General features: G+C 39.6%; 1 protein-coding gene across 6 annotated transcripts in view; it reads left to right on the top strand.

Moving 5' to 3' along the window:
- Positions 1-23,735, top strand: part of LOC149147537 (uracil phosphoribosyltransferase-like) — a 328,480-nt gene extending 304,745 nt beyond the window's left edge. For 4 of the 6 annotated variants that reach the window (XR_016262490.1, XR_016262486.1, XR_016262488.1 and 1 more), the window contains 6 exons: positions 22,000-22,061; positions 22,194-22,261; positions 22,431-22,486; positions 22,566-22,613; positions 22,780-23,099; positions 23,285-23,735. Coding sequence is in view for 1 of the 6 variants with exons in the window: in XM_089439250.1 (XP_089295376.1) it covers positions 22,000-22,061; positions 22,194-22,261; positions 22,431-22,486; positions 22,566-22,613; positions 22,780-22,831 (286 nt within the window). In the remaining 5 variants the exon portion in view is untranslated. Of the gene's footprint in view, positions 1-21,999; positions 22,062-22,193; positions 22,262-22,430; positions 22,487-22,565; positions 22,614-22,779; positions 23,160-23,284 lie in introns of those variants that run through there. The other 2 variants (XM_089439250.1, XR_016262489.1) reach the window with 2 other exon arrangements.
- Positions 23,736-27,349: the final 3,614 nt, after the last annotated feature.

The raw sequence follows: 27,349 nt of genomic DNA, 5'->3' as shown, positions 1-27,349 counted from the left end.
CTCAAGCCAAAGCAAGACCTCCGATATATTATAGTTGGTTCACTCAGACATATCAAGTATGATGCCTGTGAACTCCTTGGGAGGATATTTATATTACCTTACTTTTACAGATGACTATTCTCGAAAGACTTGAATATACTTCTTGAAAAAGAAGGATGAAGTGTTCTCTTGGTTTCGACACTTAAAAGCCTTGATTGAGAATCAAACCGAAAAGAAGATCAAGATCTTAAGGACTGATAATGGGACTGAATATGAATCTAACGAGTTTCATGACTTTTATAAAGAGGCTGGCATTAAGAGGGAGACTACTACACCATATATTCCTAAATAGAATGGTGTGGCGGAAAGGAAGAACAGTACGATTGTGGAAGCTGTCTGTGCCATGCTCCATGATCAAAGACTTCCGAAGTTTCTATGTGCCGAAGCTGCAAACACCGCCGTATATGTACGAAACCGATGCCCTCATCAAGCATTGGGTTTCGAGACTCTTGAAGAAATGTTCACCAGTAAGAAACCTGGCGTATCTCATTTTAGAATTTTTGGAAGCCCTGTATATTTTCATGTGTTGAAAGAGAAAAGGAATAAATTGGATGCATCTGGAAGAAAGGAATCTTTGTGGGCTATGATGAAAATACTAAAGGCTATAGAATCTACGTAGCCGGTCAAATGGAAGTCGTGATTAGTCATGATGTCACCTTTGACGAAGATATGGCTCTCAGCAAGGTGAACAATCTTTCCACTATGAGGAGCTCTCAAGAAGCTAACACCAGGGAACCAAAATAGAAAAAGATGAAGTAACAATGCTCGATGTGGAAAAACCCATGGATCCTATTGATCCTCCTCCACCTGAGCCTTCCTCTTCTAGGAAGAGGCCTTCATGGCTTAGGGGGCTACTTGATGATGCTGAAGGACACACTGCACCTCGTGGAACCTTCCGTGAGAGTAAGAAACCTAACAGGTATCAGAGATACCTGACCATCATGAGCACGATCATTCAAAATGGGCCTTCATCATTCTTAGATGTCGTCAAGCATCAAGTATGGAAGGATGCTATGACTAAAGAATATGAGTCTATTATGAAGAATGATGTCTGGGAAGTAGTTTCCAGACCCCAGGACAAGACAATTGTCACTTCTAAATGGATTTACAAGATAAAACATGCAGCAGATGGAAGTACAGAAAAGTATAAGGCTCGTTTTGTCGCTCGTGGCTCCTCCCAGAAGGAATGTATAGACTATGACGAGATATTTGCACCTGTTGCCAGATATACCACCATCCGATCGATCATAGCCCTTGCGGCTTCACAAGGATGGAACCTACATCAGATGGATGTCAAGACCACGTTGTTGCACGGTTCGATCAAAGAAGAGGTCTACATGGAGCAACCGAAGGATTTGAGATTTATGATCGAAAATCTCATGCATGCAGGTTGAAGAAGGCTCTCTATGGGTTGAAGCAAGCACCCTGAGCATGGTATGAGAGGATCGATAGCTACTTGATGAAGTTGTGATTCACTAGGAGTGAAGCTGATCCTAACCTTTACTTTAAGGTTGAAGATGACAAACCTCTCATATTGGTGTTGTATGTGGATGGCCTCTTTTTAATAGGTGCAGACCCTCTCATTCACAAATGTAAGAGCGAGTTGGCTTCTAAATTTGAAATGAAGGACCTAGGACTGATGTATTATTTCCTAGGACTTGAAGTCTGGCAGAAGCCAAGGGAAATCTTCCTATCTTAAGGAAAATATGCGGTGAAGATATTGGAAAGATTCGGTATGGTGGACTGTAAGCTTTGTTACTACCTCGATGGAGCTTGACTTTAAGAAGTTAAGCGGTAGCACTGATGGACCTGTTTTACGAAATTCCACCGAGTATTGTCAACTCGTCGGAGCATTAATGTTCTTAGTGAACTCCCGTCCATATATATGCTTCGTAGTCAACACGTTGAGTCAACATATGGTTGAACCTCACCACATACATTGGATTGGTGCCAAGAATCTGTTGAGATATCTTCATGGCATAATTACTTATGGGTTAAGATACACTGTCGGAGATGTGAGACTACTTGGATACACTGATGCTGATTGGGCAAGCAATGCGGTGGACTGTAAAAGCACTTTCGGGTGTTGTTTCTCCTTGGGATCTGCTTCGATATCCTGGAGGAGCAGGAAGCAAAAGTCGGTGGCTTTGAGCATTGCCAAAGTAGAGTATATTGCTGCTAGCATGGCCTCCTGTGAGGCAGTCTGGTTGCAAAAGCTCTTCAGTGAAGTGTTTGGATTTACATTGGATACCACCGTGATCTTATGTGACAACTAGAGTGGGATTCGTTTGTCAGAGAATTTCGTATTTCATGATCGCTCCAAGCATATCGATATTAGGTACCATTATATTCGAGATATGGTGCAGCGAGGAGCAATAAGGCTCCAACATATTGGTACAGATGAACAGGTCGTCGACATTCTGACAAAGCCCTTAGGAAAGGTCAAATTTTTGACTTTCCGAGAACGACTTGGTGTCATTCAGAAACCCTTTGATGAGGGTTCTGTATGATGTATGGAGCTCTTGTAGCTCCGGGGGGCGTGGGGTACTTCTTGGAGCGACATATGACCACAGGGTAAAAGAATCAAAACTTTCCCTGTGACACCCTATGGCGACTATATAGCAGGATGATTAGTTCTCCTGTGAGGTTTGGATGATGTGTTCTCCATGACAATTATGTAGCAGGATGATTAGTTCTCCTGTGAGGTCTGGATGATGTGTTCTCCATGATGATTGTGTAGCAGGATGATTAGTTCTCCTGTGAGGTCTGGACGATGTGTTCTCCATGACGATTATGTAGGAGGATGATTAGTTCTCCTGTGAGGTCTAGATGATGTGTTCTCCATGACGATTGTGTAGTAGGATGATTAGTTCTCCTGTGAGGTCTGGATGATGTGTTCTCCATGACGATTGTGTAGCAGGATGATTAGTTCTCCTATGAGGCCAGGATGATTAGTTCTCCGTGGCATCCACTGGGTAGGATGATTCGCTCTCCTGTGGACAAGATTGATTAGTTCTCCCGTCAAAGCATTCTACCTGTGCAGTCTAGGACTCATGGGAAGTACCTCTCATTTGATCAATGAGTAGGAAAATGAGGATAGGGACCATAGTAGTACTGATGGACACATCGCTGTATCCACCGTACTCCCTATGCTAGGATGACCTTCATTGATCTGGGATCAATGATACTAGTCTGGGACCAATGGTAGGAGTTGTACCCGATATGACACTGACTTTGGGTCGGTTGAGGACTGGTTTGGGACCAGTGGTACACACTCTGAGACTGATTTTGAGTCAGTGGAGGATGGTATGATACGTCCTCAATCCTTTCTTCCTCTTCATAATTCAGACAGAGCAGATCAGAATAGAGCATATCAGAACGGAGCAGAGCAGGCAGAATAGAGCAGAGTAGAGTAGGTGTCAAGTGTACAGGGCAGTGCATTTGATGGATGAATAGTCTGACAGACGAATTGCAGATGGAGTTCTCCCTAGTTGAGAGGGAGTGTTAAAATTGGCAAGTAGGGCGAAACTCCATGTGGGTCATCTTATTCATGGCTGATAATATTTTTATTAGATTCCTCTCGTCGAGAGGTGTAGAATTGATCTAAAGATCACCCGATTTCGTTAAGTATTTATGGAGATATGATTATATTTTGACTATGGAATAATTATCAAGCCGACTAGCAACTCATGTAGGCTCAGAAGCCCAACAGACGCATCTATTCATCATCAACATTTGTGTATAAATACAGGAGGACTTTTCCTCATTTGCACACTCTCATCTCATCACATCTCTCTCTCTCTTCTGCGCAGAAAGGGACACTTCTCTCACACGTGTGGAAGGAAGACGCAGAATTTAGGGTTGCAACTGCAGATCAGAAGTTTGACCAGCGTTGACCATCAAACTCTCTCTCAGAACTGCGCTGTAGGTGGAACTGACTCTCCTCAAAAGGCCGTACATTTTGGTGAAGGAATCAAGCTGATCCGACGATCGGTTTGTAAGATATTGTCTACCCTAGTTTGGCTGATCTAGGGTTTGCTGCTGCTGATGTAAATCATATTTATGTACTATTTCTCTTTGCTGAATTATTGAAGATAAAGGAAGATTTGATCAAAGGGTTTCCCCACATTGGGGTTTGTCCCTGGCTAGCTGCCACATCTTGTGTCTCTTGTCTTGTCTTGTTTTCTATCGATCGTTTAATGTTCTATCTGCACTTTACTTTATGTACATGTGATTGCTAATCTGTGAATAATAATAAGAAAGATAAGTAAACTGCTCTAAGCATAGAACATACCATAACTTAACAATTTGTCTATCTGTGGGTAAGCCAGTTTGGCACCCTGTTGTACTAGAAAATTGCTGAATAATAAAATCCTCCCTTGCTGCACCGGTTTTTCCACATTTGGTTTTTCCGGGGACATTAGTCCAAAATATTTGTGTCAATATGTTGATTCTTGTGCATATGTTTGTTTCTGTATTACGGTGTGATATATGCAACAATATTTATTTTAATGTCTATTGAAGTGATTTCATGAATAGCTTATGGTGGAATAAGTAGGAAAAGTAAATCAGTTGCTGCAGTGATAGAATTTTCACATGGTATTGGAGCAAGTAATCAGAGACAAGAAGGGAAAATCAGTTATGGGTTGAGATCACGATGCAGAGGCATCCACCTCAGGGAACTCACGCAGATTTTCAGAAAATTGCACAAGAGAAAGAGATTTCGATTTCTCTATGTTGGCTTCCAGGTTGGAAGAAGAAGTGGCGTGTATGACTAGTGCTGCACCATCAGAAGTATGGTATATAGACAGTGGAGCCTTGTGGAATATGACGCGAATCAGGTAGTGTTTCTTAGAATATCGAGAAGAGAAGATGAACTTTCAGATCACTATGGGGAACAAGGCAAAGTGTACTCCAGTAGGGAAGGGTACCATGGTTTTTCAGACAAAATCAGGAGAGTGGTTCCGTGCCACAAATGTACTGCACGTACCAGGATTGGGGATGCACTTTCTTTCCGTGTCACAACTACAAGACAAGGGCTATGACGTCTACTTCATTAAGGAAAAGTTATATGTCAAACACCCAAGCTGGAAAAAGAAAGTGCAGATCGGGATCAAAAGTAATCGGTTGTATATATTAAAACTAGAATCACCAATGGCATTAATGGGCAGTCATGGGGACAAGGACTTGAACGAACTACAACACAAAAGGATGGGTCACTTGCACTATGGAGCTCTGAGAATTCTTAGGAGCACTGTAATAGGAGTTCCGGATCTGAGTACGGAATGAGATGATGTATGCAGGGGATGTGCTCTAAGAAAGTATGTCAAGGCGACATTTCCTAGGAGCAAACACAGGGCCAAGAGTGTACTAGGACTGATACACTTAGATATCTGCGGACCTATGTCCATCAAAGCTCTCAGTGGTGCCGAGTATTTCCTTACCTTCATTGATGACCACTCGAGGAAAACTTGGATTTATTTTCTGAAAACCAAGGATGAGGTTTTCTGTTGATTCAAGGAGTTCAAAGCTCTGGTGGAGAATCTGAGTGGGAAGAAAATAAAAGTTTTGCGCTCAGATAATGGTGGAGAGTATGTCAATATGGACTTCACTGATTATTGCGCTAAGAAGGGCATCAGAAGAGAGTGGAAAACTCCCTACAATCCGGAACAGAATGGGGTAGCAGAAAGAAAGAACATGACTATTGTAGAAGTAGCTAGGGCCACGTTGTATGATTAGGATATGCCAAAATTCTTGCAGGCGGAAGCATGCAACACAACTGTCTATGTTTAGAACAGGACTCCTCGTCGGGCATTGGGCAAGATTACTCCAGAGAAAGTCTTCAAGGAGGCAGCTCGGCATTAGGTCTGGCTAGATGCAATGGTAGAGGAGTATAAATCCATAATGGTGAACGATGTCTAGGAGGTGGTGTTAAGACCTCAAGACAGACTTGTGGTAGGTTCGAGGTGGATCTACAAGATCAAATATGATGTAGACGACAGTGTTGGGAAATACAAGGCTAGGTTTGTGGCTAAGGGGTATGCTCAAAAGGAAAGGATTGACTATGAGGAAACCTTCACCCGGGTAGCCAGGTATACATCCTATTAGGACCGTGTTATCTCTTGCAACCCAGATGAGATGGGAGATCCATCAGATGGATGTCAAGACGACATTTCTGAATGGGGTAATAGACAAAGAGGTATACATTGAACAACCAGAGGGCTTTGAAACTCATGAGAAGAAGTCTCATGTATGCAGACTGAAGAAAGCCTTTTATGGGCTAAAGTAGGCACCGAGAGCATGGTATGGTCGAATAGATGGCTACTTGTAGAAGATGGGGTTTGTCAAGAGTGATGCAGATCCAAATCTCTACTATCTGGTTATAGAGAACGAGCCGCTTATGTTAGTATTATATGTGGATGATCTCTTTCTGACAGGATCATCTAGACTCATTGAGGACTGCAAGAAGAATCTAGCCACAGAGTTTGATATGAAGGGTTTGGGACGAATACACTACTTCCTAGGGTTGGAAGTTTGGTAGCAGAAAGGAGAAATCTTCCTTGGGCAAGGGAGGTATGCTATAGAAATCCTAAAAAGATTCGGGATGGGAGACTGTAGACCTATGGCTATGCCAATGATCACCAACTGGAAGAAGATTGATGCGTCAGAAGACAAGGATGTCGATCCCACCCTATACCGGCAGCTCATAGGGTCCCTGATGTATTTGGTCAATACCATGCCAGATATTTGCTACACCATCAACACCCTCAGTCAGTTCATGGTGGAACCAGAGAGGGTGCATTGGGCAACAACCAAGCACGTTCTCAAGTATTTGCAGGGAACAATTGATTATGGGCTCTTGTACACCAAAGGGAAGGATATCAGGTTGAGTGGATTTACTGATGCAGATTGGGCAAGAAGTTCAGTGGATCGGAAAAGTACCTTTGGGTACTGTTTCAACATTGGATCAAGAATGACCTCCTGGTGCAGTAGGAAACAGAAGTCTGTGGCTCTGAGCTCATCCGAGGAAGAATATATGGCAGCGAGCACAGCTTTGTGTGAGGCCATATGGCTTAGAAAACTGTTGGTGAACCTATTAAGAAGAAATATGGAGGTGACCAGGATCATGTGCGATAATCAGAGTTGCATCAAACACTCTAAGAATCCAATGTTTCATGATAGGTCGAAGCATATTGATATCCAATGTCACTTTGTCAGACTGTGTCCAACAAGAAGTTGTACAGTTAAGCTACACTCCTACAGGAGAACAAGTGGCAGATATCCTCACCAAGGCCCTCGGAAAGTCAAAATTTGACTACTTTAGGGAAAGATGGGGATGGTAAAGAACCCCTTTCAGAAGTAGAAATGGGTGTGTTAGCAACATGAATGAAGAGGGAGTTGCAGTGCAGATGCAGTGCTGGGAGAAAGGACTAGCAACAACACAGATGCAGAGGGAGTTGTTGTACAAATGCAGCAGTGGCAGTAACAGTGGTAGAGCCATGGGCAACAGTACATGATACAACAGTGCAGAGGATGTCGGGCAGGAATGTTTAGCATCAGCACAGGAACCGATGCCGGATGATCAGGGTGATGCTCAATGAGGAGTATTGCTAGAGCACAATCCTCGCTAAGAGGGAGTGTTGATTTGAGGTAGCATCGGATGTGCTCTAGCCACGAAACCTGGTGGAGAGGCTAAGGCACATGAGACTCCAATACCCAGAAAGGGTTTGGGCAAATCCTAAACAGTTTGGGAGATATTAAAATAATTAATATTTTTAATGTAATCCCTAAGTCTAAACTTAGGGAAAATAAAGTATTAATGTGAATTAATATGAAATTGTGTTAGAATGGTCCAAAAGTCATGGATCAAGCTTGATCTAATATTAGCCATTGATTAGGCACTTAATTTCGGCCGTTGATTTGTCGAGAAAAGTATAAGAGGAGGCTTGTGGGTCACTTGGAGAACACACTGAGGGAGACTAGTCAGTTCAATTTCTAGAGCGGGGTTAGTTGAGAAATTGAAGCAGTGGTCTGGTGAGCAGCCAGGAGGTAGCAAATATGGAACAGAGAGACTAAAGATCAATGCAGAGGCAGACGAGGCAGACGTAGGGAAAGAGGGAGCCACGCAGAGGCAGTAGAGACTACGCATAGCTAGCAGTGCCTGTGTCATACATGCAGAGGCTGTAGAGTGACACAGAAGGCCAGAGAGACTGCGCAAAGTCTCAACAGGCTAACGCAAAGGGTTTCAAGCCACGCAGAGGTTGACGCTGGGATCAAAAGAAGTGCTGGAGAATTTGTCTATATGTGGGTAAGCTAGTTTGGCACCATGTTGTACTAGAAAATTGTTGAATAATAAAATCCTCCCTTGCTGCACCGATTTTCCCACATTAGGTTTTTCTGGGGACATTATGTTGGGTCCCTATAATACTAGTGATTACCCCATTACTATTGTAGTTATACCCCTTATTTATATTGTTGTGCCCCTATTACCCCCATATTGTCATTTCTGTGCCCCATAGAATCCCTCTATTGTTATTTTTGTGGCTTTATATTATTATTGTTAGGTCGGCCGGATTATATTGTGATTCCCTAGACTCCTATATATAGAAAGGAGGTTTTGTCATTTGATCATCCAAGAATTGTTCATTTATATAATGTAAAGGAGGTTGCCCCCTCGAAGAGGCTGAATTCTAAGGCGTGGATCTCTCTTTTCTATCTTTTTGTGAGCTGGTTTCATAACATTTGGTATCAGAGCTTTGGATTCTAGGGTTTCGCTGCTCCAAACAGGTCATCGTGGCATTTTTGCTATAACTTTTTTCTGTGATGTTTCGGAAGTCGCAAAAAAAACCCATTTGAGAAGAAATCGCGCTGAACCTTGGGTCCGAATTTCAGAGCTTTTCGCGCGATATTTGCGGAGATATGATCTGAGGAAGTTGGCCTTTTTGCAGACTCCTGAATTACATTCAAAACAGGTGACTTGGGGAAAATCGTCATAACTTTCTCTCTGGGGATCGGATTGAAATTTCGTAAGAAGGTACATAAAGAGGACAGACTGTAGTTTCTTGTGTGTGTGTTTCAGATTCAAAGGTTGAAACAGTGACTCGTGGCACGTCGTACAAGTTCGCTCTACTGAACCAGTCTAAAAACAAGTCACTGTGGGAGATTTCACATAACTCTTCCTTGGAGAATCCAATTTGGCTCAGACTTGTGGCATTGGAAAGAGGACGCAGAAGGCTACTACAGGTAGCAATTTCAGAATTGGATGATCTGAAATTACAGAGATACATCAGATTCAATACTAGGCTTCTATAAAGTGAAAAAAGGTGTGTAGTTTTTTTTAAATTTTTGTGTAAGCTTGGTTTAACGGAATTCAAAGGGCATAGTAAAGCATTATTATCGGTAACTGATGCCCCGAGGAAAGAAAATGCAAACACCTAGTAAGGAACCTGAAAGCTCTAGCATGACCCATGAAGAAGAGGAAGAAATTCTACATGATCTATCAAAATTACAAGAACAAGTGCAACAAATGTCACGCTCACAAAAGCTAACAGAAGCTAAGATAAGTGGCGTGGAATCTAAGATAATGGCGTGGAATCTAAGATAAAGGGCATGGAAGCTAAGATGGATGATTCGAAGACAGATTTGAAGAGAGACATGGCAGATTTGAAGATAGATATGAAGACAGACATGGAAGAATTGAAGAAGTTGCTACAAGAAAGGGTCACTAATGGTGAAAAGGTAGTAAAGGAAACTCATGATGAGAACAAAAGAAATGTTAATCATGATTCCATAGACGCTAATGTTGGATCGAAGAATCACCATATTCCAAAAATCGATATGAGGAAGTTTGATGGCAAGGATCCCGCCACATGGATATTACAGATGGAGCAATTCTTCGATCTCAATAATGTGCAAAACGCACAAAAGGTACGTATGACAACTGTATATTTGGAACCAAATCAGTTTGTATGGTATCAATGGCTTTGCTCTCGTAAACAATTTATCACTTGGGCAATTTTTACGGAAGAATTGATAGCACATTATGAAGATACAAAAAGAAACACTTTTTTTAGCCAATTGATAAGTCTCAAACAAAAGGGTTCAATAATGGAGCACATTGAGGAGTTCCAAAAATTGAACATAAGGGTAAAAGATATTCCAGAGGAGCATAGGATTGATGTGTTCATAGGGTCTTTAAAGGATAATATCCAACATGATGTTCGCCTTTGGGAACCTGATTCATTAGAGAAGGCATTCAGGTTAGCAAGAAAAATGGAAAGCAAAATTATGGCAACCAGGAAGCATACCACTCACAACTATAAAGACGGAAGTGTTGTTGCCCCTAGTCTTCCACAACCTATAAGGTTGACACCACAACAATTGGAAGAAAAAAGAGCAAAAGGGCTTTGTTACAGTTGTGATAGCAAATACACAAAAGGTCATAAGTGTGCTGAGAAGAAATTATTCTACATAGATTGTGAAGAGGAAGAAGAAAAGGAGCAAGAAAGGTCAAAAGAAGAAGATATACTTCAGGAACAAAGCCTAGATGAAGAACAAATAAATCCGACCATATCTTGTAATGCATTGGCGGGAATTACCACTCCTCAAACCATCAAGATAGAAGGACAAATCAAGAAGAAAAAGGTAATAGTGTTGATTGATTCAGGAAGCACCCACAATTTTATTCATTGTAGGGTAGCAAAAGAATTGAATTGCTTCCTATATCCAGCACCAGAGTGTCAAGTGATGATTGCAAATGGAGGAACAATAAATTGCTCTGGAAAGTGCCATAATATCAAGCTATCCATGGGAGAATATGTATTGACTAGCCCAATGCTTTCCATTCCAATGGGAGGTGCGGATGTTGTACTAGGAGTCCAATGGCTACAATCCTTGGGTACAATAGCTTTTAATTTTCAAGAACTTTTCATCGAATTTTCTACGGAAGGAAAGGAAGTTGAATTAAGGGGTATTGCAGGGAAACCAGGAAAGATAATCAGCTCTAATGGTATGACAAAGCTTCTAAAAAAGGAGCAAAGAGGTGTAATTGCACAATTATGTTCGCTAGATGTTTCCACATTGGAATCATCTATTTCTCCAGATCTCCAAAAAGTCCTGGACAATCATTCCAAGGTATTTGAGACTCCCAAGGTCTCCCACCTATGCGTGATCATGATCATGCTATTCATCTGATTCCAGGAAGTGTTCCTCCAAACATCAGGCCGTACAGATATCCCTATGTCCAAAAAAGTGAAATTGAACGTATGGTTGCAGAAATGCTAGAGGCTGGTATAATTCAACCGAGTCAAAGTTCTTTCTCAGCTCCAGTAGTATTGGTGCACAAGAAGGATGGATCATGGCGCATGTGTCCGGATTATAGGGAGCTCAACAAGCTCACTATTAAAGATAAGTTCCCCATTCCTGTTATTGATGAATTACTGGATGAATTGCATGGATCAATTTACTTCACCAAGTTGGATCTTCGTTCGGGATATCATCAAATCAGAATGAAGATTGAAGACATTCCGAAAACAGCATTTAGAACTCATGAGGGTCATTATGAATTTTTGGTCATGCCTTTTGGCCTTACCAATGCACCTTCAACATTTCAAGGTTTGATGAATTCAATTTTCAAACCATTCCTTAGAAAATTTGTGTTAGTATTTTTTGATGATATACTAATCTACAACAAGTCTTGGAAGGATCATGTTGAACATGTTGACAGGGTGCTACAACTATTGGAGGAGAAACAATTATATGCAAAAAGATCCAAATGTTTCTTTGGAGTCCAGGAGGTGGAATATTTGGGTCATATTGTATCTCATGAAGGAGTTAAGGTAGACCCTAGCAAAATTAAAGCCATTAAGGAATGGAAAATCCCCACATCCATAAAGCATCTGCGAGGATTTCTTGGGTTGACAGGGTATTATCGCAAGTTTGTTAAGAATTATGGGAGAATAGCAGCACCTCTAACAACATTATTGAAGAAAGATTCATTTTCATGGACTCCGGAAGCAACAAAGGCCTTTGAACATCTTAAAGAGGCAATGTGCCAAGCACCGGTCTTAGCTACACCGGACTTCACAAAAACCTTTATTGTGGAATGTGATGCTTCAGGAAATGGAATTGGTGCTGTTCTAATGCAAGATGAAAGACCCATTGCTTTTGAAAGTCGTCCAATCAAGGGAAAGTTTTTAAGCAAAGCTATTTATGAGAAGGAAATGTTGGCAATACTCCATGCACTTAAGAAATGGCGACCCTACCTAATGGGAAGACACTTCAAGGTAAAAACGGATCATGATAGCCTTAAATACTTTTTAGAACAAAGATTATCCTCTGAAGAGCAACAAAAGTGGGTCACAAAGATGTTGGGTTATGACTTTGAAATCATCTACAAAAAAGGGAAGCAAAATGTGGTGGCAGATGCACTCTCAAGAAAGGATGAGGATGTGGAAGCATTGTTGTGTGCCATTTCTATTATCCAACCAGATTGGATAAATGAAGCAAGGGAGGAATGGAAGAATGACGAAGAAGTGTGGGCACTTATTCGAAAGCTACAACAAGATTCCAGTACTTCTGATACATTTAGCTGGCAAAATGATTCGTTATGGTACAAAGATCGCTTATACCTCTGTAAGAATTCCCAGCTAAAACAAAAGATTCTTATGGAATTGCACACTTCTCCCTTAGGAGGGCACTCAGGATTTTTAAAAACTTACCACAGGGTTAAGAAGGAATTTTTTTGGGATGGCCTTAAATCAGATATTCAAAAGTTTGTGGCGGAATGTTTGGTTTGCCAGCAAAATAAAGTTGAAACAATTAAGACACCAGGTCTATTACAACCTTTATCCATTCCAAGCCAACGTTGGGAGGAGGTTTCAATGGATTTTATCACAGGTTTACCCAAGTCTGAGGGAAAGAGTGTCATCATGGTGGTAGTTGACAGACTTACCAAGTATGCACACTTTTGTGCATTATCACATCCATTTAAAGCCAGTACAGTTTCTACTGCATTTATGGAAACAGTTCAAAAGCTACATGGAAACCCAAAGATTATTGTAAGTGACAGAGATCCCATTTTCACTGGAAATTTTTGGACAGAATTATTTTCTTGTCTTGGTACTCAGTTAGCTCATAGCTCATCTTATCATCCTCAATCTGATGGGCAAACTGAGATAGTAAACAAATGTTTGGAAGGATATCTTCGTTGCTTTGTATCTGATAAACAGACACAATGGGTCAAATGGTTGCCTCTGGCTGAATGGTGGTATAACACTTCCTTCCATACAGCAACAAAAATGACCCCATTTATGGCACTTTATGGGTATCAACCACCATCCATCACATCATATTTAAGAGAAAATTCTAAGGTTCAGGCAGTGGAACATCACATCGAACATCAACAACAAGTCCTCCAACTCTTAAAGGATAACCTCGTGTTGGCACAAAATAGAATGAAACAACAGGCAGATCAACATCGCAGTGAAAGAAGTTTTGATGTAGGTGATTGGGTATTCCTACGGCTACAACCATATAAGCAAATGTCCCTAAAGCAAGCTAAGAAGGATAATAAATTATCACCAAAGTATTATGGTCCGTACAAGGTGTTGCAAAAGATTGGTACTATGGCATACAAATTGGAGCTTCCTGCAGCTTCTCGATTGCACCCAGTTTTCCATGTTTCATGTTTAAAGAAGGTTATAGGTGACAAGCTCCCAATTCAAACAATATTGCCAGAACTTGACGAGGAAGGAAAAATTATATTGGAACCGGAAGCAGTCACAGAAACAAGAACTCGACAGCTACGAAATCGATCAATTTCAGAGTATCTTATCAAGTGGAAGAACTTATCCGCTGAAGATTCCACATGGGAGGATGAGAATTTTATGCAGAAGTATCCAGAACTACTCAAGCATTGAGGACAACACTTTTTTGAAGGAGAGGGGCATGTTGGGTCCTTATAATACTAGTGATTACCCTATTACTATTGTAGTTATACCCCTTATTTATATTGTTGTGCCCCTATTACCGCCATATTGTTATTTCTGTGCCCCATAGAATCCCTCTATTGTTATTTTTGTGGCTTTATATTATTATTGTTAGGTCGGCTGGATTATATTGTGATTCCCTAGACTCCTATATATAGAAAGGAGGTTTTGTCATTTGATCATCCAAGAATTGTTCATTTATGTAATGTAAAGGAGGTTGCCCCTTCGAAGAGGCTGAATTCTAAGGCGTGGATCTCTCTTTTCTATCTTTTTGTGAGCTGGTTTCATAACACATAAGTCCAAAATATCTGTGTCAATATGTTGATTCTTGTGCATATGTTTGTTTTTGTATTACGGTGTGATATCTGTAGCATATTTATTTTAATGTTTATTGAAGTGATTTCATGAATAACTTATGGTGGAATATGTAGGAAAAGTAAATCAATTGTTGCAGTGATAGAATTTTCACAACAACATGATGAGAGGAGGATGCAGTGTTGGAAAGAAGGACTAGCAACAACACAAATGCAGAGGGAGTTGCAGTGCAGATGCAGTAAGGACCAGCAACAACATGGATGTAGAGGGAGCTGCCATACCAATGCAACAGTTGCAGAGGCAGAGCCATGGGCAGCAGTACGGGATGCAACAGTGCAGAGGATGTTGGGCGGGGAGGCCTAGCATCAGCACAGGTACTGGTGCTAGATAATCATAGTGATGCTCAGTGAAGAGTATTACTAGAGCACAATCCTCGCTAAGAGGGAGTGTTGATTTGGAGTAGCATCGGATGTGCTCTAGCCATAAAAATTGGTGTTGAAGCTAAAGCACATGAGATCTCTGAGATCCAGAAATGGTTTGGACAGATTGTACCCAGTTTGGGAGATTTTAAAATAATTAATATTTTTAATGGAGTTCCTAAGTCTAAACTTACGAAAAATAAAATATTAATGGGTATTAATATAAAACTAGGTTAGAAGGTTCCAAAAGTCATGGATCAAGCCAAATCTAATCTTAGCTATTGATTAGAGATTTAATCTTGGTTGTTGATGGACTAACGAGAAAAGTATAAGAAGAGGCTTGAGGGTCAGTTGCAGAATACACCGAGGGAGACCAGTCAGTTCAATTTCTGGAGCGGGGTTAGCTGAGAAATTCGAACTAGTGGTCTAGAGAGCAACAGGAGGCAACATGTATGGAACAAAGAGTCGGGAACAACAACAGAAGATCACTGCAGAGGTTGGAGAGGCAGTCACAGACGTAGCAGATTGCGTAGTCATTAGAGGGCTTGCATGGGTGACGCAAAGAAGCTTAGTGCTGACGCAAAGAGGCAGGGCTGACGCAGAGGCTTTGGGAGCTATGCAGAGGTCAGCGAGATTGACGCTGAGTCTGGAAGAAGTGCTGGAGAATTTTTTGTTTGTTGGGTAACCCAGTTTGGCACCTAGCTGTACTGAAGAATTGCTGAGTAATAAATTCCTCCCTTGCTGCATCGGTTTTCCCACATTGAGTTTTTGCGGGGACTATTGTCCAAAATATCTGTGTCGATGTGTTGATACTTGTGCATGTGTTTGTTTCTGCATTATGGTGTGATATCCGCAACAGAATTTATTTTAACGTTTACTGAAGGATTTTCATAAATAACTTATTGGGAAAATAAGTTGGTAAAATAAATCAGTTGTTACAGTGATAGAATTCTCACACCAACCCTATCTTCCAAGGTTCCAACCTTGTCACTTTGATGCTCCAACCTCTAGGGCTCCAACCCTATCTCTGGTACAGGGACCAACCTGGTCTTTTGAGGACTCATATCTTCTAGGGCCCCAACCCACAACTTCAATTGGTGAAGATAAGTTTAGTAATTCTTCACAGTTCCCAATATCTTCTTCAACAAGCCTTGTTAATCTTCAACAATGCCTTCTCCAAATCACTTCATCAATTCACTTCATCAATGACAACCTTGTCTTCTCAAAAGGTGTCTCCATTGCTCTTCATGTCACCCACACAAGTTTCTTAAGGTTACATCATAAGGGCCTTCAACAGTGCATCATGGTGCCTTCAATAATGTCTCCAAGAGGCTCCAATTCAGCTGCTACAGGATAGTTCTAACAGGGTCTTCAAGAGGCTGTTGAGGGCTTCCTTTTCTGCTCCAAAAACTGCCCTTCAAAAGGTAAGGTCAACAAGGCCAACAAGTCTGCTTCAACAAGGCTTCTTCAAGAGTACTTCTAAATTGTCTTCAATGGTATTCTAACAAGGCTGCTCCAAGCTTCAACAATGCTCCACTAGATCTTCCCAAAAAGGAGTCTTCAATGGTGCTTTAAGATTGCCTTAACAAGGCTGTTGTAGACTTCAACAAAGCTTCACAAATGATTCAACAATGTTCCAGTCATTACTTCTATAGGCTGAGATAAAAGTCACTGTAGGTCTATTCCCATACAAGCTCCGAGATGATGCTTTTAGGAGGTGTCTGAGTTTAAGGACTGAGATGAGATGCTAACCGAGCTCCAAAAGGTCTGTGGTAGTGATCTGAGCCTCTTTTCACACTACAGGTCCAGCCTTAAACGTTGCCCAAACAGTGATGCCTTCAAGGACACTGCTGTCTGAGCTTCTTCACACAAGAGCTGCTACAGGACTGTTGTATAACTCAGCTTCTCCAACAAGGATCTGAGCCTTTACTTTCTCCTCAGGAATGTCATAAATTCAGCCCTCAGCAATGCTGTCCACACACAATAGTCACAGGTGCAGATCCGAGCCTTCACTTTCTCCTCAGAAATGTCATAAATTTGGCCCTCAGCAATGCTGTCCACACACAATAGTCACAGGTGCAGATCCGAGTTTTTAAGAGATATCTTAAATGTCCAAACTGTGATCTAAAAATCCTCCTCAGCCTTAGTTCACGAGATGTGTCTGAAATGATCACCGAAAATTGGATGATAGAATGAAGTGTTTTAACGTCAGTTTATACAGATTTGACTTATAAATGAAAAGACGCGTCCTTTTATAGCAACTGACATGCTGGAGCTGACATGAATATAAGGCCGACTTACAAATTGAATATTGAAATTAATTCGTTTTGCAGGTTGAAACATTACTGTTTATGGAGGAGCCAACCTTCTAAGTAAATTAATGGACAGTCATATCTTTAGTAGCCGACATGAGGATGATTAAGGGCAGATTTTATTTAACAAATTTTTATTGGTCTGCCATGATGTATATGCATTATATGTCTGCCATGTGAAAGATAGAAAAAGAAAAAAAAGAGATCATGCTAAAGACTTGTCTGCCATTGTATCCCATTTGCCATGTACATGCAGCAATTATACATTCTCTGCCATGTATGGTCATAGGAAACATGTATGACATGTTTGTCTGCCATTAAACAAAGTCATTTTATGTATATGGTAATGGTAAAGTGCATAGGTATATGATGCTTGCGTCACTGTTTAGGAATTAAGCAAAGTCATTTCATGTATATGGTAATGGTAAACTGCATAGGTATATAATGTTTGCGTATGTGTTTAGGAATTAAAATTTTACGAGGAATGTTTAGGATTTATAAAAGAACAAGTAGACATCAATAATTAAGGTTTCGCTAGGGCATCTTCAATAGTTAGGGTTTCATATATCAAGCATTAGTTTTAGGGCTTGCATCAAGAATTTAGGGCTAGGGCTTTATGATTACATTAGGCATACATTGTTTAGATAGAGCTAGGGTTTCATGGGCATTTTAGCAATGCCAGGGCATCATGAAGCTAGGGATTTAGGGTTTTGTCATGTAGTTAGGAAATTTGGCACATGCATCATGTGACTTGAATGTGCATCATCTTCGTGCGTAGGGTTTTCTCCTAGGGTTTGCGTGCGGTTAGGGAAACATCAGAAAAGGGGTTATTCATCCATCACAAACATTTGCCATCTCCAACAATGCCATATTGACATCAATGATAACCTTGACCAACACATCAAGCTATCTGGTGGTTGCAAGGGGCTGCGACTGAAGACAATCTAGGAGAATTTTTTTCTCCTATGGATACCACCCACAAAGTGGTGTGTAACAGGCTAGAACAATGATGCAAGCCCTCCCTTTGTCTCCCATGGTGAGACAAAACTACATCTGGGCCCTGGATCAACTGCGAAGTGTGGTGGAAGTGTGTAGTTGGCTGGCAAGGTGGTCCAGGTGCATCATCATCATCAAACTAGTGGAACACGAGTGAGCAATGAATGGTGCTAAAGGATCCCATGGCATGGCTATTTTCTCTTTTCTATAGTGGAGGCCCATGGCTCTCAACGCACACCCTACAAATGCCCATATGCTCTAGAGGGCTTGGACCCTGTATAGGGAGACCAAACCCCAAGATGAGCACCCACCTGCAATCCTATATAAGATCCAATCCGTCTCCTTACCTTCCAATATAACAAATCATTAGTGTAATTGAGCAAAGGAGTTTACAAATCATGAAACCAAGTTGGCACTTCATATTGGCTTGCCCTTCCATAATGGGCTTTAGAATGTATAGGTGTACCTAAGTTCAAGAAGGAGGCTAATGAAAGACCCTACTAGGTGGTTTCAACGTCTAAGGGAGTGGCAGGTCTACGGTAAGTCCCTTAAGTGGCAGGTGTCATGCGATGTAAAGATGGAACGAAGTGGGATATCAAGGGAAGGCGCCAAGGCACATGTCACAGTACAAGGGTAGCTATGATAAGGGAGGCCCACACTTGGGTTTATGAATGTAGGAGGCCCACACTTTTATAATAGACTCGACTAAGAACACTAGGACTCATCTAAGACTTGATAATAAATTCCACCCTAGCTTTGTGGTTACGCTAGAGGGAAAAACTCTATCGATTATTCGTGTTTAGAAACACACATAAGTTGGTGAGACGAAAAATGTCCTAGAATAAAATTTGTTGCCAAAATGATAGGCTTACCTAGGTTGTTACATAATTAAACGATTGTATTAGCATCATTTACATTACAATTTGTAGAAGTTGGGTTTACAATAACATAAGAATTGGCTTGCTGATGATTCTGAGCTTTGAAAATTTTTGTGCAACTACTTCCTTGGACTTGTGACAAAATAGGTGTAACAAGGCTAAAACACATGAGTTCTCCAAAATTCAAAAATTGTTTCTGGAAATTCCACCTAGAGATGGCTCAATTAAATTAATTGACCATAATTAAAAGTTTCCTTAGGTTTAACTTAGAAAAAATGGCTAATTAATAGTAATTAATTAATAAAAGTGAGAATTCTCTAGAAGCTCATACAGATCAACTTGGAGATGATCTCAACCATCGATTAAGTTTTAATTGTGGTTGTTGGAGTTCCAACTGGAAATTATAAGAAGAGGTCGATGGGTAGATGTAGAACACACCAGTAGTGCATATTCCTTGGCAGATCGAATTTCCTAGAGTGCAGAGATTTAGCTAGGAGGAGAATTCGAGCCAGAAGGGACGTAGGTGTCACACTAGTGCAAATACTCAGTGATCTAAGCAGTTCGATTTTCGAGTGTACGGGATTCAATAGGAGAAATCGAGCCAGTAGATCTAGTACCAGCCTACCAGGTGGCAGAGGGGCAACATCATAGTATTTTGGAGGAGCTTCCTATTCCGAATAGTCAGAAAGAGGAGGTCGAAATTATTCTTCACGAAGCAGTGTAGGGACTATGCAGTTGCTTCAGCAGAGCAATTCGATTTGGCTAAGGGGAAGGACATTTTCAGTTCCAGAGCCTAGGAAGATTTTCCAGAGTGCCGGAGAGACAACTTCCCAGTTAGCAGTAAGCAGGACGACTTGATTTGCAGGAGTTCCGTGCTGAGTGTGAGAGGGTTTGCGTGGAAGTGATGCAGGGCCTGCGTAGAGCAGGGTGGACAACTTGCTTTTCAAAGGTAGTCAAGTGTCGTGATTGTCCAGAGAGGGTAAAATCCCTCAGTGTATTTTTGCCAGTATTTCTCTTGGATAAAATTGTCAGTTTGGAAGCATTTTATTGTACTCAAAAATTTTGCTGTTGCATAATAATAAAAAGCCTCATTGTTGCACTGGTTTTCCCACATTGGGTTTTCCCACATTGGGTTTTCCCAGGGACTTTTGTCCAAAAATAATGGTATCACAATTTTTTTGTGTGCTATTATTTTTCAGTTTCGAACATTTTTATTTCCACAATGTTTATTTTAATTGTGAAGAAATTGCAGTGTGAATAATTCGTTATTTTTCCGTAACAAAATAAACCGCATAATTAATTTATTAGTTAGAAGAATTAATTCCAGTTGTTGCATTTCAAAGAATTTTCATAGCATATGAGTAGATGGATAACATGTTGGGGCAAATAAAAGTTATTGTTCAACCAAAAGATCCCAACTTGTATGATCATATTTACAAGTATGTGTGTGCACGATGGGATAAAATTAATATACCACTATATGCCTTGGCATATATTGTTATGCCAAAATACTACTCTCCATCTTGGTTGGGAAAACCTGCACCTGGGGTGGGGTTAGGACCAAACCCCATATAGATCCAGAGGTACAAGTTGGGTATATGGCAGCATTAGACAAGTTGGTCCTTGACAGGGAGGAGTGTGCTAGATTGCATGGAGAATTAGGCAAATACTTTAGTCAAACTGGAGTGTTTGGTTCTTTGCATGCAATGGAAGATAGGGACAGAATGGATGTTGTCACATGGTGGAACATGTATGGCTGTGGGGGACCTTTGGCAAAATTGGCAATAAAAGTGCTTTCATAGGTTGTTAATACTTCTTCTGTAGAGAGGTGTTGGAGCACCTATAGCTTCATCCATAATGTGAGAAGAAACTGCCTCAATGAAAACCGGGTAGAAAGCTTGGTTTTTGTGCACTACAACTTGAGGTTGTTGACACATTATTGTGAGTGAGCTCATGCTGATACATCATATATGACTTGGAACAACAACCTAGAGGAAGATAATTTGGAGGACAGAGCTATACATTAGAAGAATTGCAAGAAACTTTTGAAAGAAGATGATGATGAAGTAGTAGCAGCAACAACAACAACGACAACAACCATGCCACCCCCATCATCCGGTAGCAGTGCTCGAGTTCCACAAGCTTTGTTGCCGCCACCTCCATCTACAGCTTCATGTGGAAGTCATGTGCCTTTTGGTTTTGGACATGGTCGTCTGACTATGTGGTTGGAGACTCCCAATTGACCACGAGAAAAGAAATTAGAAATTTCTCGTGGCAAGAGGAAGTAGCAGATAATAGATTTACTTGTCTTTTCTAGTTTTTAGTAGTTTTTATAACTGTTGACTCTTTCATATTTATTATGATATTTTTTGTAAACAATATATGACAATTTAAGTTTGAAGTGTCAAGTTGGCAATTAAAACTCATTGGTAATGAATTATGAATATGATGCTATGCTTCATGGAAGTTGAAATTTGAAACATTTCATTTCATGTTTGATATTCTTTGTTATAGTTTAGTAATGGTTACAAGTACAACTTTAGTGATGGCTAATGTTATATATGGAATTTTGAATGTTTGAAACTTTAAGATGGATTAATCATGAGACTTGATATGTTGTAACATGTAACTTGTTGACATGTGGTTGATGTACATTACAACTTTTAGATGATTGATGTTATATGGTTTAATCTGTGTTTTTATGCCTTTTTATATCTAATTCATCATTCTGCATGCTTTTGTTGACATATATGCATCAAAATATATAAAAATTCGCTCCTGGCCCAGGAACCTTTGAAAATGTTGCTCCCCACTCCTGCTTCTGCTCCCGCTCCCAAGCAGCCCTGGGACTGGTAGTACACAGCAAAAGAAAAACCTTTGTTAGGAAACATGAAGCATAAGCCTAACTGGGATATGTTGTAAAGTTATTTGTCTTTGGGGTATTTTTATAACTTGGTGTATCATCCATTATATCTTATAATAGGAAACCATCCTATTTTGCATTCTCTTAATTGTTAAATACCCTGATATTTAATATCTATATGAACATCAGACTGCCAGAAAGATTTCCAGAGGGTTCTCGTGTGCTTGTAGCTGATCCAATGCTTGCAACTGGTATGTATAATTTACACATTCTATTAAACACCCGTTTTTTGGATGCATGAAATCACATCTCTACCTCCTGTATGGGTTCTGTACGTTTTCAAATCTATGTAATCCACAACCAACTTGTAAATGTTTCTCCAGGTGGGACAATTGTTGCCACAATTGATCTACTGAAGGACAGGGGAATTGATCCCAAAGATATACGCGTGGTAGTTATCTAATTTGAGTCTTTTGATTTTGTTGCTTGTTTCATAAGAGAAGGAACTAGTATCCTAGATGCTATGGATCTTATGAAGTATAGTGTATTCTGGCTTAAATTTTTACATCATCAGCATATAATATATAGAAAATTGAATAAAGGATGCTTTTGGGTTCTAGGTTTCGGCTGTGGCTGCTTCCCCTGCACTTCAAAAATTAAGTGATAAATTTCCTGGGTAAGCCATCAAGTTTGAGTTGGTATTATCGAAAAAAAATTCATTCTAGCGAGTTCAACAATATTTCTGCTTGATGCAGGCTTCATGTCTATACTGGAACTATTGATCTTGGTCTGGATGAAAACGGGTATCCCCTTGTTCGCTAGATTTTCTTTGTGCTTGCTCAGTAAAAGCCAATCTTTTTTGTAATTTTCAGCTGTAAACTTCAAAGTTATTACTTAATGAAGTAGTTCTGAACTTTCAGTATTTGCATTATGTCTCTAAATTGTTTTCTATATTTATTGGCATTTCAGATTTATTATTCCAGGTCTTGGGGACGCAGGAGACCGCAGTTATGGCACTTAACAAAGAGTGGATTTAAACTTCATATGGCAGTCACAAAAACATCCTATTGGTCCTCTTTTAGTGACAGGATAAGTACTTTTTAATATTTTTTTGGCAAAAGGCACTCCTTTTTGCAGCAACTAATCTTACTAATTGTTTTGAATAGTGATACAATTAAAGCTCGTTAAGCTTTACACGTGATCGTGTAGGAAGCTTAGATGTCTGAAAGCCAAATCGATAACCGAATGCAAAGTTCTATTCAATTATCTCTATGCGCATTCCTTGAATGGTAGGAAAGTGTATGATGACATGAAATAAATGAAAGTTCTATCCAGTTGATTTCTACTCATTTTTGACACTGTTGTGCCCAAAAATCTTTGATAATAACATGCTGTTTTTGTATTTGACAAGTAATATCTATAAAATCTTATTCAGTTTGTTCTGATTATTGTTAGTTTACTTTTGTCTTTACAGACACACACAGCAGATTCTCTGTTTTGGCGGTCACAAAATATCGTTCTCCTCATTCTCATTTCTCACACAGAACACATAGCCAACCATACGTTGATTCACTGTTGAGGTTGGTAAGAGTATTAAACTGTCGATTGAAGCTCCATGGTCTACACCCAAATAGCACGAGTCTGAAAGGAATGAGGCTTGTTTCTGGGCAACTTTTGACACAATAGTGAGTCTTTGGAGCTAGCACTAATCTGCATGCTTAGTCTTATCCCTCATCGTTAGAGCAGAGGAGCTTTTTCTTTTGGGCATTCCTTTCTGAGAAAAGGTTCAATTGATATGGAAGGGAACAGCATATTAGATGAACAATAAAATGTGTTATTCTATCTTGTCCCAATATGGTATGTTATTCCATTGTCCAAATTACGATATATTATTATATTTTCCAAATATATGATATATTGTTCTACTCTTCGAAACATGTTTTTTTTTACATTGCATGGCCTTCTTTATAAAGGTATATAGGGACATCATGTCTAACTATGTTTCTCCATTTTTTGTTTATCAATTAATATTTTGTAAGTATCAATTAAAATTTTACTATTTACTATCATCTGAGCTCCCATGCCATCAATTATCGATATTATCCGTGACAATATTACATTGAGAGTAAAAGCTTTAGTGTTAAAATCTTCTTCTTGAGAAAATTTTATCAAAGAAAATTATCTTAGAAAATTACGAGATTCAATATTTGGGGCAATTTAAATAGCTTTGAAAATTCAGGGATTTCATACCAATGTTATTACAATTGAACAGGTCATCGAACCGGTAAACCCCCGTATCTGGTACGAGTAAAAAAGCTTGACCAAGAAAATTGGTCAAGCAAAAAACATAAACTATTCAAATTTTAAAGAAAAACATATATATCAATGTGCATCCATATGAATCCAAACCATTTGTGCACAAATAAGCAAAAGTTCTCATTTATATAGCCCGTAGGGGTGCACATAACCAAAATGACACTGAGTGCAAACCATCTCCGAACGGAAAATATATCAACGAGCAAGACCTAAATGGCTTCTAGCATTAAAAAAATCATGCTACAACAAATACTTGCGTATCATCAAATTCTTTGCTTATATTGGGATTTTTAGCATCAGTATCTCTCTAAGCATTAAAATAAGATAGAAAATGCCTAGCATGTCAATTCAAGATTTTGTTTGAGTGATGGGTACATTTTTAGTAGGATCATGATAGAGGTGTTCAACAATCAACACCACTAACATCAAGGTACATAAAGGGATTGGTGCTTGTTACCCACCAAAGCGGGTGATCGCATGGGAGAAATTTTCTCCAATTCTTCACATCCAGTTGGCCAACCATGCAACCTCTGACAACCACCACTAATTGATGATGTGCCATTATATCTCCACAACTTGCATCAGTCATATGCTTTTCGCCCATCTGACAAGATCACATGGAAAAAGGTGGGCTTCCAATCAAAAGGTATTGTATTCATTTTGTAATTGGGTGCTTGTGCTTGTTTCTATTTTGGCTTTTGATATGGATTATGAGGTGAACTAGAAGAAAGAGGGAGTTTGACCATGACCTTGTACCTTCACCTTTAATGGGGGCTTAATCTTCAATTCTAATCCAAAGAGACCTCCCCTAATAACCCATTGGATATAGGAGGAGCACTACTCTGGAAGTTGTGATTGAGATAGTGTATTCCATCTATCCTATTCCATACCACTTTCCATCTTACATTACAAGCCCAAAGTTCGCCTCCATTCTTCGGGTTCAACTGACAATTGGTTCTTTGGGATTTGGCACCCATACATTTGCATATCTGGGTAGGGCCCAAAACTTTGCCATCGCAGGTTGATGCAGCTAAAAGAAAAGGAAAAAGATATTATAGCCACAAAATTAAATAAAAGAAAATCAAAATGCAAAATATGGTAGGGACATACACATTAGCATGTGGAAAGAAGCCTAGCATGAGCTCTACCTCATTCATTATGGCCATCCTTGGTTCCTAAGCACTTTTTACTCGTATACATCATAAAAGGAAGCCCTGCATGTCTCAACCCCGATGAGCAATGAGTTGCCTCATCATTAAGGGGTAATACAATTGCTACACCATACAAAACAAACTCTAACTCTTTGAACTACGAGCAGTAATACAAAAAAATCAAGAAAAAGTAAAAGGCGCACAAGAGGGGTGGAAAAACAAGGCCGAGGTAATAACTCATGCATTCATGATTTCTCCCTCCTCATATCTATGCACTTTGGATGTGGATGACCATCATGTTGGTCCCCTTAACCATTGCACTTGGCCTTGAAAACTTCTCTCCTCTGTTACCATCATTATTCACTAACACCAAATGTTACTTCCCCTTAGGGGATGGAAACACCTAAGGGCTATCCTTTAGCCACTCTTACCAATAATGTAAACTACCAAATGAGAACTATAAACTCAAAACGAGAACTCTAGCAAAAAAAAATGAAAAACAATCTGAAAACGAATTTTAGGGTAAATTTTCAACATTTTTAAAAAATTGCAGAAAAAGTCAATAAAAACCAATTTTTTGTGCAAAAAACACTGAAAAGAAAAAGTGTTGATGCTGTAATAACGCCTTTTTTTCAAGGTAAATTTTCAACATTCTTTAACAATGGCGTTAGGGATAAAATATCATAACTCTAAAAAACCTTAAAATTCCAATGGTTTTCAAGGATGACATTAAAAATAAAACATCACATCTCTGAAAAGCCTTAAAATTCCAACAATTTTCAGCCATGATGTTAAATATAAAATACTATAATTGTTTTCAACCATAACATTAAAAAAAAAATACCATGACTCAGAAAAACCTTGAAATTTTGACAACTTTTCAACCATGGAATTAAAACCAAAGATCTATGACTACATTAAACTTTAAGTTTTCAGCATATTTCAAGCATGGCATTATGGAATTTTTTTATGATTAATTTCTTTTTTTAAATGAATACCTTAATGAAAGAGTCATTATATTAAGAGTATTTTTTTTCAAATGTTAAAAGTATAACAACTTTAATATTTTAGCCTAAGACAACTTGACACATTGTAAGAAAAATTTAAAAATCAACCATCAAATTGACACGTAGTGTAGGGGAACTGGCCCATTGTAATGAACACTTAAAAGATCAACCATGAAATTGAGACATTGTGGGGTCGGACTCTATCCATTATAACGAAAACTTTAAAATCAACTATTAAATTGACACATAATGGGATGGGGTTGCTTGTCGATGAATGACATAGACCCTGCAAGAAAAATAAAATAAAACAAAATAATAAATAAATAAATAAAAATGAAAAATACAAAAGAAAATGAAAATCAAAACATTGATTCTGTTTATTTCATCAAGAAGACTAAACCCATCTTGATTGATGAGAATGATTTGTTGGTTAATTTTGACGTTGTTTCCATTTTCATCGGGATCCCTGTCTTCGAAGCTTTGCACTTGATCTCCCAGTTAGTCGACCCGGAAACCTTAAACCTGATCCAAATTTGCCTCAATTCCACCTTCTCTTTTAAAGGAACCATCTATGAGCAGACTGAAGGTACAACAATGGACTCTCCCTTGTCTCTAGTAGTGGCCAACATCTTTATGGAACACTTCGAAACTAGAGCTCTCAATTCATGGCATCTCAAACCCAAATGCTGGTTTTGAACGCCCTACAATTGATCCCTTTCATTCCCATCTTAATAACATTTCCCCTTATATCCACTTCACTATGGAAATTGAATCTAGCAAATCCCTTCCTTTCTTAGAGGTCCTTGTTACCCGTCTCCTCAATGGCTCCCTCCCACATCAAGTCTATAGAAAAAAGACTCATACTGGCCGTTATGTCCACGCCCTTTCTCATCACCACCCATTCCCAAAGTCTGGTATTCTCAAAACCCTCTTCTCCAGAGCTTTAAAAATCTCTGCCCCCTAGTTTCTTTCAACGGAAAATTCCCATTTAGTCAAGGCTTTCAAAGCCAATGGCTATTCCTCTGTGCATGTCTCTAAAGCTCTCAAGTTTGTTGCTCACACTAA

This window comes from Pinus tabuliformis, chromosome 9 (assembly GCF_031772625.1).
Source record: "Pinus tabuliformis cultivar Carrire ecotype Pingquan chromosome 9, CPIR1, whole genome shotgun sequence".
NCBI classification, from domain to species: domain Eukaryota; kingdom Viridiplantae; phylum Streptophyta; class Pinopsida; order Pinales; family Pinaceae; genus Pinus; species Pinus tabuliformis.
Note: the sequence above shows the minus strand (reverse complement) of the source record. Positions and strands in the feature narration are given on the sequence as shown.